This window comes from Alosa pseudoharengus, unplaced genomic scaffold (genome assembly GCF_046254945.1).
Source record: "Alosa pseudoharengus isolate Yale_2024_CS ecotype anadromous, Long Island Sound unplaced genomic scaffold, YU_APseudo_1.1 YU_APseudo_1.1_scf_18, whole genome shotgun sequence".
In the NCBI taxonomy this organism is placed as follows: Eukaryota; Metazoa; Chordata; class Actinopteri; order Clupeiformes; family Clupeidae; genus Alosa; species Alosa pseudoharengus.
The window spans coordinates 36,865,602-36,881,641 of NW_027468650.1; the positions used below are offsets into that span (position 1 = coordinate 36,865,602).

Here is a 16,040-nt window from a genome sequence, read left to right on the forward strand (position 1 = left end):
TTATTGTACAGAAAAATAAAAATGACATGTCAAGCAGTCAATTGACTACATTGCAGTCAAGAAGTAGGGCAAATTAATTTACGAAACCAAAACGTGGGTCATAGTTGTCTAAGCCTCTATTGCATACAGTGGGCATCACTTTCAAATGGCCACTCCAGTCGCGCATTACGAGGCGTGAAGCTGCGTGAAGCTTTAGTACCACTTTCAGCCACTGTGCGTCGCTCTGCCACTGTACATCGCTCTCCCTGCCGCCCCTTCTGAAAAAGCTTGATTTACCTCAATTTAGGCTACTTGGGTATGGCTAAAGGCTTGACTACACGGTGGTAACGAAAATCAAAATCGAAATTTGCTGTCTACATTATTGTCAGTGTTGGGGTAACGCAACTATGCAAATCAAAACAGTGGTGTGATAATTGAGCCAGTAGAGAAATAACTGTTCAGAATTAATCTGTAGCCATGGGTAGGCTTCTGCGACATTTTTAACAGGCTACGCTATAGAGGCTTAGACAACTATGACCCACGTTTTGGTTTCGTAAATTAATTTGCTCTACTTCTTGACTGCAATGTAGTCAATTGACTGCTTGACATGTCATTTTTATTTTTCTGTACAATAAACAAATTAACAAATATCTGCTTTATGCCGCAGAATTACATTCATATTTGGAACTTACATAGTCCAATGCATCGTTACACTACGTTAGTGTTTCCCAAAACCATAGTAGCAACGAACGTTCGCAACCACTATCGTAAAGTTGTGTAGTTACAACTACACCTCTCGACCTGTGGTAGAATGCTAGTAGAAGCATAGTTCCAGGGATCTTCATGTCAAAGACGTCACCGACGCCAGTTATTTGTTTGCAAATTAATATGTATAAATATATTTAGGTTTCTAATTGATATTTACACTTCTAACCACCATACATCCATATTTTAAAATGCCCAAGGCAGAAAATACATAAATTAAAAGTAAATTTGCAGCCATGTGCACGTAAGTAAAAGTCACACACCTGCAGATAATAATAAGGTGGTGCGCACTTTTTGACGAGTCAGCTGAGAATATGTAGCCTTTGATTTTCATGGAGGGGGGGAGGGGGTCCTTGTTAGTTTACGCAAACCAAGCCAAGAAGGCTGATTCTGATTTTGATAATAAAATACAGAGGGATTTATGGATCTACTTTTGTTATCCTGTAAATCAGAATATACTGTCAATAGCCATAAAAAAAACAATTTTTGCCATGTTTTTAGGAATAAGATGTCATAAATCAGGCTAGGAATAATACATCAACAACCCCCCTGTCTTGTAAATATAGTTAGGTATAAGACTGGAAAGTTTGGTGGAAGTAAGTGCTTCTGACGTGGAGATTTCGCGCTCAGAGTGGGAGAGGAAACTCAATTTGAGAAAACAGCCATGAACAGCCTTGAAACACAGCCAATGAGATTCCGTTCCTGGCCTAGACTCGCCTTTGAAATTCCGCGATTGGTTGCCTTAAGTATACAAAGGAAGTGTCCACTTTGCACAGTGTTATGCAAGAAAAACAGAGCTTTCCAACTGTACTACACATGATATGTTTCGGATCAAGGTCGCGGTAGTGCATGAAAGGTTAGAATGCCAACTTTCTGTAAATTTAGGAGAAATATACTGGCGCGAGTAAACTAAATGAAATAAACACCTAAATGTGTAAATCTGACTTTTTTGTTGTAGTAGTGTGAAAGAATACACGCTAAGGTAGCAAACTAGCCCAAAATCTCGAAATTGGCCAGTGCATGAAAAAACAATGTTTTCACCTGCCGTGTCTCGCCTTAAGAAACATACAAGCCCACTTTCTTGCGCCATGCGCCGGACGTTTCATAATGTTTCATAACTAATCCACATCTAATATGGACTGGACAAACCCCGAAATTTGTTTAAACTATTCGGCGCAGTGACCATGAGTTTTAGACTGTCAAGATAGGGCCCACTGTCTTTGTGTGTCTGTCGCCCATGGCAACCGATAGCGTGGGATACGAACATGGCTGACGGGCTCAGAAACCTCCCAAATAGTCACGTGACAGCAAGATACCATCTCAGTGTTCCCTCTATGTTTATTTCAGCATGGCAGCTCACCACAGTTTAATTAATACCACCACGGTGTCAGAATCAGGGCAGACGCACAAATTAGTTGCAGTTGCTTTTTAAATAATCCTGCAGACATATGAAGAGTTTGGTTCCAAAACGCTATAAATCCAAAATTGTTAAATTGAGAAAAAAGGCATTTTCTTTCCCAAAAGACTGTTTGTATGAAAACTGTTAATTTCTGTTTCAAACTGTAATATATCATTATGAGTTTGTAATAACATAAAAAAATCAAATCCATATTTTGATTTTAAACATTTATTAAACAAATATTTTTTTTTCTCCAAAATGCAATATATCCATAACACGTTTTTCCCCCAAAATGCTACAAATCCATTTCATCAACAAAAACTCACTTTCTGTATGAAATTGAGCAAAGACATAAGAATAAATAACAAGGAAAGGTTGTCTATACATATGACAAATCCCAAACTTGAACAACATCACTTATATTAAACCAATAAACCCATTTTTAAAAGTACATTCATCTCGCCGCCTTTTTCAGATTGCATTAATTTCAGTCTGATATTAATGCTGTTAATAGCAACATTTCAAGTTCATCCCAACATTAGAGCAAAATTTTGTTTCTGTTGCATTCATCTTGTTATTCTGTACTACATTCATTCAATTTTCAAAACAATGTACGAAACTGTACAATTATTAAGTTAAATAGTATTAAATAGTAAGTTATCTATACATACAAGTCCCAAACTTGGACAACAGATTTCTAAAAAATACATCCATCACAATGCTTCATAAAAACATGTTCATAAAAACAATATTTCTGTGTCATTAAAATACATAGCAATATTTCTGTGCAAAATATAACTTTAAATAAATGATACATCTGTGTGAGATTGTGCAACATAGGCTATAAGCAGCCATGACAGTCGATTTACATAACAATGCCAACTTGAACAAATTTCTTATAGTGGAACACAGACATATGAAATACATTAATCATGTTGTAGTGCATGTTATTTATATATTTATTTATTTATTTATCTATCTATCTATTTATTATGGACAACTACAATTCAGTGCCATTGTGAAGTGCCATTATCTAGACACACCCAACCACACACAGACTTTCTCCCCACTCACTTAGCTCTCCTCCTCCTGTTTGCTCAGGTCTTTCTCACATACACACGTGTACACACACACTTGTTATGCACTGAAACAGTGAACTCAAAGGGCACAATCGGCAGAATTATTCTTCATGGCTGTCACAGTCGGCATCATTTACAATGAGTGCCCCATCATAGAAGGCACGCACAGTGTCACTGGCACCAATTTCAGCAAGCAAGTTAAGCACATCCTTTCTTTTTGCATCCTTCACTGTGCTTACATTTGGGAGCTGACTCGGCTTAAAGTTTGCCCAGTTCTGTCCTCGCTTCAAAACCGAGTGATAGCAGAAGTCACTGTTGTACACAGTCTTGAATCCAAGTTTGTCATTCCTCAATTCCAGCATTCTAGCATCACTGAGCTTGAATGACTTCTGTGCCTTTACAAAAACCTGTGTTGCCTTCTTGACGTCATAAGCTTGCCAGTCCTGGCCGTAGACATGGACATGCCCATGGTTCCAGAAAATGTCATAGTACTCCTCTGGCATGAGGATGGTATCGTGCTTTCGAATCTGCTGCTCAATCCTCCCGAAAACGCGGTCGACAGGAAGGAAACTGTGTCCCCTGATGGGAAACACATATTCAGTGATCATATTCGGAAAATTCTGCTTTGTTAAAGCAAACAACATTGACAGAACATTCACATTTTTGTTTTGTCCAAAACAGGAATCACTGAATAATCTCAACTTCTGAACATTGCAAAGTGCAACATTCAATGGCTGCCGAAAACAATGGTTCAGAGCAGAAGCAGTCATATTACTGTCTTTTCTGTTCTCGTGTTCCATCCATGTGTAAAGATGGATGTCATCCTTGCTTTGCTTGCTACCTTTCCCAGCATGGACAACAACACCAAAGATATACATGTAGAGCTGGCGGGAGTAGTACGCCTGACCAATGGGGGTTCTTGGGAGTACCAAATTCTGCATCATGTCGAAGCAGACTGTCAATGCTGCATTGTCACTTTGCCCAAGCAAATCATAAAACACCCTTGCTCTTCTGCGATGCAAAATGAAAGATGCTGATGCTGTACGCTTCTCCTCTTCAGGCAAGCTGGGGTTCTTTACTGTGAGATGAAACTTTGCACATGTAGAACACGCGTCGGTGGCTGGATGTCCAAATGCAAGGTTGAAACTGTATCGGAAAACACTGTAATAGAGAGAGTAGCTAACAGCGTCATGATTTTGCTGCTTGAACAAATCGTGCATTTTTTTCACGCTGAGGTCACTGGTCAGGTATTTCCGCCCAGGTGCTCCCCTTCTGCCATAGTGGCTTGCCCTACAAGTGAATGTTTGAATGTGATCCATCACAAGTTTCTTCTTTTCTTCATTTTCTGTAACTTTGCGAGCACCACCCCTACGTTCTGGTCTGGGTTCAGCATTCTCTGCATAATATCTTGCCACTCGAGCTACTCTATCTTTGCCAATACCTGCAACGACAAAAGTTAAAATAACATTTTATTTCTTTAAGGGGAAACTGAGATAGCATAGGCTAGTGGCTCATCAGAATATACAGTGGCAGTCAACCACAAATCCATTTCAGCCTGAAATGCGTTGGCCTACAAACCAAAAACTTGAGTAACTTTTTACATAATATCTCACTTTTAGCATGTTATTTATTTATCTATCTATTTGTGTATTTATCTATCTATTTATTTACTTATTTATTCAGGAACAAAACTATTATGGAAAACCACTAGGTCTACCATGGCCTAAACCACGAATGTCTGTCTCTCTCTCTCTCTCACCACTCATCTGACAGACTGAGGTCTATATGAGTTTGTAAGTTTTAACCTGTGGTTGTAACAGTAACGTTGCAGTTATCTGGCTAGTTATGTTATGTTGGCTATTATGGCACCCTACAGTAGCCTCCAAGCTTACTGTAGGCTAATGTTACAAGCTTACAAGTTTACTGGAATATAAGCAATTGGTGGATGTGCACATCATAGTGTTATGTCCAGATAAAAAAATACCAATGTTTTGCGATCTGACATGCAGCACTAGGCTATTCTTGATAGATGTAAGGGTGTTAGTTTATGTCTGAAAGTGTCTATAGGCTATTGTTTTCCTCCGTTTCCTCTGAAAAGTAGGCTAATGTTCCAACATTTTCTTACACCACCATTGAAAAAGATGTTGGTAGAATCGGCTAACTAGCGCCAGATTTTGGAGTGCAGGGGACAAGCCGAGATGGGCTATGAGACATACGTTCACACTCGGTATCATGTTTCAATAGCCTAGAAATCTAGACGCGCCCCTATTGCTTTACAATGCTGACATGCTACAGGAGCGAATCAGAGCACAACTTAGCAACACGTTTCCTAGAATAGGCTACATTTTTGTACAGGCAGTGAACTAGTGTCATCAAATAAAACAAATAAACTCACCCAACACTGCACAGAAAGTTGCCTTGCAGACAGGAACCTTTGTGGGATGATCCTTAGTGAGCAAGTAGTACTCGTTCGTGACCTCCCTCTCCTTCTGTGCATCTTCAATTTCCACCTTGGGACGTCTTCGCTGTACCCGTTTTACTGTTATCAGACGTAAAATTGCTTGGTCTTGTTCAGCCTTCGTTGTATGACAGTAGAGAGTGTCGAAGTTTTTAACAAGATCGTCAGCTGTTTTTTTGTCGGCATGACAAAAGTTTTTTGCTTCACTGTGAGAACAAGCAATCGCCGGTATTTTACCACCGCCTGAGTTTCAGATTTTTTTTCTGACTTCCCTATCGTGGTTGTCTTTTGACGGTTTCCGCTTCTTTCCCACAGTCGACACGACCACTGGCTCCTCAATACCATCAAAGTTATTCATTTTAGTATATAGTATAAGTATAAAAACGAGTCTAAGGCGAGTGTTTACCTTTACCGGCGTCTACTGACAGCGCGCGCCATGACAGTTTGCGTCATAGAATGGTGCGCGGTGATTGGTCGAATGGAACTGTCGGGCTTTGCGGAAAAACAGGATTGGCGTTTGTCTCTGTTTGGGAAAAAAGGGAAGAAACAGGGCAGCAAAACACGGCGGATATCGCGTTTTGTCAAAAACTTATTATCGAACTTTGAATAGAGAGTAAATGGGGAGCTTGTTTTGGTGGTAACTCGATTTTTTCAAAATTGGCGTTTATCGCGTTTTGGAACCAAACTCTTCATATCCTCCCCTGCTGGCTGCTGCTCACATTGCAATTTGCACTTTGCAAAACCAGTAGCCTAAAACTAGTCAGAGGTCATTATGGCCCGTCCAGTTTCACTTCACTTATCACCCGGAGAGAAGAAATACTCTTTTCTGATTGGCTGACGGGGTGGCCTTTAATTCTAAATAACAGGACACCGTTCCATATCAATGCTTATGAATGGTAACTATAACAACCATAGTAGGACTACTGTTGCAGGCTTCGCAACAATGGAATCAACTGTAAACAAGCTAACTGTCCATGCTATCGGAAGTTGTACAAGCTGAACTTGAGCTTCTTTTTAAACGAAACCGCGTGTTTCCTTTGCTTTACAGTGGCAACCGGGTGATAAGCGGGATAACGGCCTTCGAGGTGTGTCCTGTTATACGGAATTAATGGACTCCGCTGCGCGTCGGGGAGTTTTTTGCCCCTCGCCCTCGTCCATTAATTCCGTATAACAGGACACCTCGGCGGCCGTTACCCCTTAAATATTATATATTGTATTGATGTAGCCTATTTAAAATATTAACTTTCTTCTCAGTGTTTCCTCTTCATTTAGCGCTGCCACTGCTTCAGAATTAGGGGAGATGCAAAATATTGTCCGGAAGCATAGGCTAGTAGGCTAAATGACCTCCACTGGCTGCTGAAAATTGCAGTTCAACAATAAACAGCAATGCTAATCTGAGGTAGTTTTATATATTTATATTGTTTTTATAGACGTTACTGCCATGCGCTATGTCGCCACCAGGGTAGGAATTCACGGCGGCCACGGGCGTAATGCCCCTTTGAAAATCAGAGGTTTACAGGCCACGTGGCCTTGGTGCCCCCTTCTTTCAATATTTTGCTTTGCGTCCGACTAATAGCGTTTTTTATTTAGCCTATGGCCTGTCAAAATAATCTTAGCATTCACAGTGCAAATTAATTTAGTCTTTTACGCAGTGGAGAAAGTGACGGCGCATGGCAAGAAAGAAAGTGCGTCCAAATGTACCCATTCTTCTCAGTTGAACTACTCGCGAAGTAGCCTTCTCATCACACAGACATCACAAGTATCACATCACATGAAAGAGCTTTTTCTCAGCAACGATGTTAGCCGCTAATTGCTGTGGTGAATGGTTCGCGAGAAAAGTAAATAATAATTAAATTTAATCATAAATTCTACTGAGGGTTCTGCGCCCATCTCCCTACCCATTTATCTCGGTGGAATACTTCACAAACCCTTCGTTCAACACATGACAAACATATCAGAATAAACAGCAAACCTTACCGAACACAAGGGTGTAAAGCAGTCCCCTGTACAGTTAACCGTTCCAGAGTAATCCAGTTTTGAATTTGCAGCAAATTTCGACATGCCTGGATGTCTCCAAAATTGGGCTTAAAGTTTTACAATGTGTTTAAATTGTTCTACATGATTTCATAACGGGCCAAATACAAAATAAATGTTGCAAATATTGGCTAGATATCGGTAAATCAGAGGACAGCTGACTAAGAGTTTGTGACAGTAGCCTTAATGATCACAAAATGCTAAGCATGTATCTAGGCTATTTGAGTTTCTTAAAGGAGAATTCTGGTGTGATATTGACCTAAAGTGTGTTGAAACATTAGCTGGCGAGCCAGACCCACATTAAAATGTAGGGTCTGGGCACTCACCGTTCGCAGTGCTCAGTCCGAGGGGCGGGATAATCAGTTGTCTTTCAAAATTATGAAAGGACGCAATAGGATATTTGTTTTCAAGTAGCAGGGAATAGACCTCTCCAGAATATATCCCGCCTCCTAACTTCCGTATCCATCCAACTTCCGGGCGTGGATTGTCTATGGGAAATAACATGGCGTTTTGAAAGATCGTACCTGTCAAACTCTGTAGGTGACAAAGTAGAAAAAGTTGCTGGGCAGATTGGCCTACACACTTCTGCGATCTAGTTTCCACTGGATTTTTTGATTTTCGGTGCCGTTTAAGTAGTATAGTCTATAGTATACTACTTAAACGGCACCGACAATCAAAAAATCCAGTGGAAACTATATGGCAGAAGTGTATAGGCCAATCTGCCCACCAGCTTTTTCAACTTCGCTACCTACAGATGTTTTACCTGTATGATATTTCGAAACGCCATGTTATTTCTCATAGACAATCCACGCCCGGAAGTTGGATGGATACGGAAGTTACGGAGGCGGGACTTATTCTGGAGAGGTCAATTCAAGCCAAACCATTGCAACTCTGCCATCAATCATTATGTTAAGCCCACCAAACGACTCTATACACGATTTCAATGCCTGATTAAGTTTCGATTTCTGGAGCTCACAAGCCAACGGAGAGTTGCTAGACTAGCCCTGGCAGCAAATGTAATTTGCTGCCGCTAGGGGCGCGTCTAGATTTCTAGGCTATTGAAACATGATACCGAGTGTGAACGTATGTCTCATAGCCCATCTCGGCTTGTCCCCTGCACTCCAAAATCTGGCGCTAGTTAGCCGATTCTACCAACATCTTTTTCAATGGTGGTGCTTCGGCATCGGACTAGTCATGCAAATAAATCACTGTTTTACACCATTTACGAGGCTCAATGTATCTCTACACTTCATTGGTAGACTTCCAAGGGCCCTGACATTTAAAACGAGACATTGACAACTTTGAAAAAGCACTGGTAGTTTACTTACAAGACGATTTATACAGACAGTATCTTCACGAAGTTTAGCGTTTGTCACGATAAGTCGAGCGACGAGTAAGAATGAACAGGTATGATAAGGGATCAGATTCCAAAAATAATTCTGTGGAAATGCATGGATTCCAGATTCTTCCAGTAGCAGCAAATGTCAGGGCCCTCGGAAGTCTGCCAATGAAGTGTGGAGATACATTGACCTCGTAAATGGTGTAAAACAGTGATTTATTTGCATGGTTAGCACGATGCCGAAGCACCACCATTGAAAAAGCTGTTGGTAGCATCGGCTAACTAGCGCCAGATTTTGGAGTGCAGGGGACAAGCCGAGATGGGCTATGAGATATTAGGGGTTTGCACCGATGTCACGTTCTGGCCGGTAACTATGGTAACCCAGCACGCGCGGCCATATTGGCGATACTCAGTGAATGAAGTACAATGGAGTATTATGCACTTTGGATATCTTGTGATTGTAGCCGTGTCTAAACAACAGAAAAGCTCATCAAAATGCGTCTAAGATGCAAAGGCTTGGACCACAAGAAAAGGCGCAATATTTCGAGAAATTACGGATTATTGGCAGCGCAGATCCATATGAGTTGGGTGAGGGAGACGAAGTACCAAGTTCAACCACAAGCGCACCCCCTTCCTCTGATAACTTCTGGCATTATTGTCCCTTCTCCCTGTTTTTTTAATAACTTTTGGAAGTCGATACCTACACCAGATGTTTTTCTCAGTCTGACCTATTGGTACAACCTAAAACACGGCAATAATTAACCATTTTCTTTGACGATGTTAGGGATTTACTTCAGTGCCTAATGCTTTCTAATGAGGCAAGTATCTCCAATATGCCGATGTCCAGATCTGATGACACGCCGTGCAAACCCCTAATACGTTCACACTCGGCATCATGTTTCAACACACTTTAGGTCAATATCACACCGGAATTCTCCTTTAAAGCTGAGCAGCGCTTAAATTGTTCAATACATGATTTCATAACAGGCCAAATATAAAATAAATGTTAAATATAGCCTAGATATCTGTAAATATGAGATGATCAGATGATTAACAGTTCTACTTAATATGTCATGTTTCATGTTTTTGTAATGTTTCATACAGTGATGCAGACCAGGCACGGCGCTACGGGTGGGCCTGGATGGGCCTAGGCCCACCCACTTTTCAACAGGCCCACCCAAAACTTTTCTTAAAAAAAAAAAAAACTTTTAATATAGTTGTTGTTTAGGTACCTTAAACGTGCACAAACGGTCTCGTTGTATCGCTGCAACCAGGAGATGAAGGATAGCTGAGATCCATAAATCCTAGCACTTCTCTATGGCTTAATAATGGCTTCTGAAATGTTTTGTATTTTTTGCAATGCAGCTTGTTGATATTGTGATCGTTGATCCGATTTGCATTAAAAGGCCTAATGGGTGTGATTGATCTTTATGAGCTCTCTTGGAGCATGTTTTACATGACGTTGTCAATGAACAAGTTCTGTGCCCGAGGGGTAGGCCTAGTAGCCAGCTGATTTTGCCAGGGCTTCAGCCCCGAATGTATTTTGTACAGTTGACTAACAAATATGAAACCATTATTCCGATCGCGCATTGAAACTTTGAGATGAGATGGACGTATTTAACATACAAGCGGACACGGGTGAACTCACTCTTCTTCATGCAGCAGATTTAACATGAACGTTACCTTCCATAACACACAATTTGGAACGTAGGGTACGTGCGCGCGCGAGGTTGGGCATGTCATTGTTTGCATTTAATATTTGGTATAGGCCTACGTTACAAGGAAATCATGAAGTCATCAATAACAAGGTGGTGGTGGAGTTATCCTGTTCTCGTCATTTAGACTAGCCTTCAAGTTCAGGTTTGTTATCAGCCTCGAGCTGGCCAAACAGTGGTGGCCTGCTTTGCCTAGTTGTAAAATCGAATTAGGGAGTCTTCAATGTTCCCTTCTCCCTAAGCTAAGCATAACAAACCATATAATGCATATTGCTATTTAAAAGCCACTCTGCTGGTGGCTATATAGTTCGTTTCTAGCAAACAGAAAATGTCAAGATAGCTAAATGTCATTACATCCTCTAATTGTCACAATTTTATTGTCCATAATATTTAATAAATGTGGTGCAAATGAGGCTTGAGTCAGTGGATTCATTTATGAAAAGTGAGCAGCAAGTCAGGCAAAATGGTAATTATGAAAACCGTTTAGACTCTATGGGCTAAGCCCCGAATGTTTTCAACTGCCCTGCATATTGATTGAAACTGTCGGGCAGTGTGATTGATCTGTATTGTTGAAAACCTAAAACAAATGAAATATTCGACTTCATGTTATACAAGCAGAACTAAACTATGTTTGGGGGAAATATTAGATTCCCACTTTTACAGCCTATAGGCCTTAGGTCTATTCGAGAGATGCGCTAAAGCACAGCAGCCAGCAGGTATGGTGCGTAATGGAGATTCCAAAGCGCTCTTATTTGGTCAGAACAAAGGACAGTGATCGAGGATAGGTACGTCCGTCCTTTTTACAATGCAACAAACTATTTAAAGAGCATCAAGCTATTCAAATCTCTATTATGTAAGCACAAATAATATAACAGTATATTAGTCAGTCATTTTTATTAGGTTAAACAGTGATTTGATAAAGTTTTTTTAAGGCCCACCCACAATTGGTCTGGCCCATCCAAAACTGGAATCCTGGCGCCGTGCCTGATGCAGACGACTTGACTTGATAAGCAAGTGAAATAAATACATTTATCCGTCTAGCCCCATAGACTGCCATTCATTCTGCGCTTGCTCGCGACCGCACCAAGGGGAACTGGGTGAACTGCAACCAGTTTCGATACAAGGCACTGGGCAGTTGTACAGGAGCGAACAGGCCCTCCGTAAACGGGCTCTGGTATAACCTACTTCTATTTATCGCGCAACAAAATGACCTTGTATTGCACTTTCACTGAATTTATATCCTGGTAAACAAACACGAGTGCCATATGTAACGATAACGTTACCCGTCACAGCCCTAAAGTTACTTGTGAGTGCCTCAGGATGAGCTTGGTCAAAGTTAGCCAGCAGGTAACGTTAGCTAACGCTAGTTTACCATAGTTAACCCCGAGGAGCTGACAAACTTAGGTTATCTTAACGTAAACTCTTATACTCGGGTATCGAAACGTCCCAGTGCAGTAACCCGATAATCATTGTCTGATTTTAGGAAACCTCAGAAACGCGCCAAAACATCAAATAATATGGTGCTCAAATAGTCTTCTTTAACGACACGTTAAGTAAGTTAACGTTAAGTTAGACGTGTCACATTTTACTAGACTTTGAACGTTGCATGTCTTAAGATAACGAAGACAAGTACAGTCTGATGATTAAAAGGCTAAACGCTAACGTTTACTGAACTAAAGTGTACCATAAATGTACCTGTTGAGACGTTTTCAATAGAATCCATCCTCCTGATTCAGTTAACGTCCCGGTAGTTTAAGGATTTCCTGCTTTGTCGGAAAGCGGCTGCGTCACAGACTCATTCATAATCTTGTTTGACACAGATCTTATGACCTCCGTGAAGCTGGTCCCCCATGTCATCCAAAAAAAAAATAAATAAAAAAATATATATATATATATATATATATATATATATATAATTATATAATTATATATATATATATAAATAAAAAAAAACACTTGTGCTGTTAAGTGTTTTAAGTAAGCCTGGACTTTACATATTCTGGCCAGTGACGTCACTCAGCCCTTGTCCAAATTTGAGTGCCATAACAAATTGTGCTAGTGGGTGTTTCTGCAACCAAGGTCACTTTTGCAGACATCCCAACCTGCAAAATGCCATTTCAGGGAGGTATCCCACCCGCCAAAAAAAAAAAAACCTTACTTTAGCCTACTTACTGAAATACAGATGAATAGCCTATGTTTGTTAATTCATTGTCTCTAGTCAGTAAACCAATAAGGAAGGCCTATAGATACAGACGGTTAAAGGGGTGGTTCAGGATTTTGGACATAGGACCTCATTTCCAAGTTAGCAAGTGTGATATTTATCAGTGGAGACCGTTTTCAACACGTTTCATCCAGTCCTTCTAGTTGCAGGGTTCGCAGGTAGTACGGTGACCACCATCATGACACTGAAAATGAGGACACTTGTGCCCAAAAGTTAGGACAAAGGTCCAAAAGTGAGGACACATATGGAATCGGAGTAACATATGGGGAATAACATTAGAAAATAAAACATTTCTATAGAAGGCACCTATTTATTATAACATAATTTAATAACATTTGTTGTTGTTTTTTTCACACTAGTCAGCTTTTTCCAACATTCCCATACTTATTATAATAACATAGTAACATTAGTTTTTTTTGTGTGTGTGTGTGTGTTTTTCCTCATTAGTTAACAAACCCACCTTTTTAACCCAATAACATTTTAGTCACTTAAAGCAACACCAAAGATTTTTTTTCGACCTTAAAATAATGTTTCCAAAATCGTTTCAGTGGTTCATCAACTCGTAACAGGGTAAACGGCACTTCTGCATTCGCTTCGCGGCTATCGGCTATAACCGCACTATATAAGTTTGCCAGATCGGGTATAGCGGATCTGTAGTTCGATGGAATGAGACATAAGAAACTACAAATTTGACAAATAAACAAATAGTGCGTGCAACAGAGGAAAAGTTCTTTGGTGTTGCTTTAATAACTTAGTGAGCTCTGCAGCTGTGGTTGTTGCTGAAGCAAAAAACGATGCCACAGAGGATTTCCCGGCAGATCTGACTTTCTCTTTGTGCCTGCCTGTGAGAGCGTGCCTCTCTATGGCACTCTTACCCCTGGAGCTGACATCAATATCTGTTTCACAGTTCACAAAATGCATGGTATGCATCTGTCCTGCTTTCGGTAGCAAAGTGGTGTTCAGAATACCACGCAGAGTTGAAACGTCTTTCGTTTCGCCATATGCAACTTAAGGCTCAGCAACGGTGTTCATTCATTCAATCACGAGGGGAGTTGTTGCATTGACTGCTTTGCGAAAAAGGAAATCGGTGGAGTTTTGTGATCTCCCGTGCTATGGTGCTGGCTGAGGGTCAGAAATGATGACACGTAACAGAGAGTAGCTTACAGAGGCCTTGAAATGAGGCGTAGCCTATGTGCTCATGAAATGCGGACAGATGGCCACTCATGACAAAAATCCGGACAAATGTCCAAAAAGGAGGACACACTCTCTCTGTCCGGACAGAGAGCTCAAAAACCGGACTGTCCGGACGAAATCCGGATGGATGGCCATCCTAGGTGCTAATCCCAGCACAGTGCGCTGCCTGCAACAACAGCGGCGCTCGGGGAGCAGTGAGGGGTTAGGTGCCTTGCTCAAGGGCTCTAGCCATGCCTACTGGTCGGGGTTCGAACCAGCAACCCTCCGGTTCCAAGTCCGAAGCACTAACCAGTAGGCCACGCCTGCCCCACGAACACGGCAATTTTATACCAGACTATACCACACATGAGGGGCAGAGTCTCACTGTGTGTGTATTGCATGTGTATTTTTTGATAGGGGATGGCATGAAAAGGTAAAAAGAAGAATTGATGTCTTGTGCATGAGTGACTGCCAAGCATGTAGGTCCTGGTAGCATCCGAATCACATTGGCAGCCATGCAGGGGGGTTCATTTCTTGAGCAGGAAGACCATTCAATTCTACCATTTTTTTACATTTACATCCATATGTTGTCATTTGCTTACAGTCTAGTCCAATGTCTGGCTGCTCAATGGCTGGTTCTATGGCTGGCTGCTCACGGTCTGGTCCTGGGGCTAGCTGCTCACAGGATGGTCCTGGGGCTGGCTGTTTGCGGGCTGGTCCTGGGGCTGGCTGCTTGCGTGCTGGTCCTGCCTGCTCACAGGATGGTCCTGGGGCTGGCTGCTTGCGGGCTAGTCCTGGCTGATTGCGGGCTGGTCCTGGCTGCTTGCGGGCTGGTCCTGCCTGCTCACGGGATGGTCCTGGGGCTAGCTGCTCACAGGATGGTCCTGGGGCTGGCTGCTTGCGGGCTGGTCCTGCCTGCTCAAGGGATGGTCCTGGGGCTGAAGGGCTAGTCCTGGGGCTGAAGGGCTAGTCCTGAGGCGCTTTCACGTTTCGGAGCTGGCTGATGCTTATCCTCCTCTTCAAACTCAGTGTGGGACTCTAATGTTTCAGAAATGTTATCCTCATTGTTTTGAAACTATTTGCTCTGCATCACCATCAAATCCCTCTGACAAACTGAAACACACACACAGGACCTGATTTCCACACTTTAACTAGTAGTTCCGGGTCCAGTGGACCCGAACATCCTGTGTGTAATATAAATGTGAAGGGGGGGTATGCAGGGGGGGTTCATTGAAAATGTTTTCTGATTTATGTTCCTCACAGAATGAGCCAAGGCCAATGAATCTTAGTTTAAAAAAATAATTATTTGTATCATTTTTATTAAGCTAAAATCTGAAAACGGGTCCCACAGACCCGAACAGCTTATAAGGGTTAAACAATGTCTTTCAACGAAGACACGAAAAACCACAAAGACCCGTTGGAGAGGGATCTGGAATGTTGGTTACGTGGCAGCCAAGACGCTGTATTGAAAATGGAACTATTTTTTGATGTGTAAAAACCATAGACTGTATATATAGAACTGGACAGTGTGCCGTCTGTTAAGAGTGATGCGAGCGTTAGTCCAGAGCCCCCCGGTGGCTGGCTGCAGTACAATGTGTTACTCCGCCCACCCCCATGTATTTCAATGGCCAAGTAGCCAACTTTCCGTGTCACTTTTCTCACCTAAAACTATTTTTGTATCAACAACTTTTTATTCGAAAAAATAGTTTTCAAGATGCTTCAATACACACAATTTTTCTTTTCTCGCTGAAATTATTTTTTTTAATGTTATATTAACAAATCTAAAAAGGGCGTGTTTACACCTATGATTGACAGCTGGCTGGCTGCAGACACGACGCTTTGTAGAGGTGGATTTTGTCGTTTGTTCTTATGACACAG

At 41.5% G+C, this 16,040-nt stretch overlaps 1 protein-coding gene across 1 annotated transcript in view; it reads right to left on the reverse strand.

Annotated features, from left to right (window-relative positions):
* Nucleotides 1-12,597, reverse strand: part of gimap4 (GTPase IMAP family member 4) — a 35,055-nt gene extending 22,458 nt beyond the window's left edge. Inside the window, exon 1 of the mRNA XM_076291104.1 lies at nucleotides 12,464-12,597. Coding sequence (XP_076147219.1) covers nucleotides 12,464-12,491 — 28 coding nt within the window. The 5' untranslated portion in view covers nucleotides 12,492-12,597. The remainder of the gene's footprint in view (nucleotides 1-12,463) is intronic.
* Nucleotides 12,598-16,040: the final 3,443 nt, after the last annotated feature.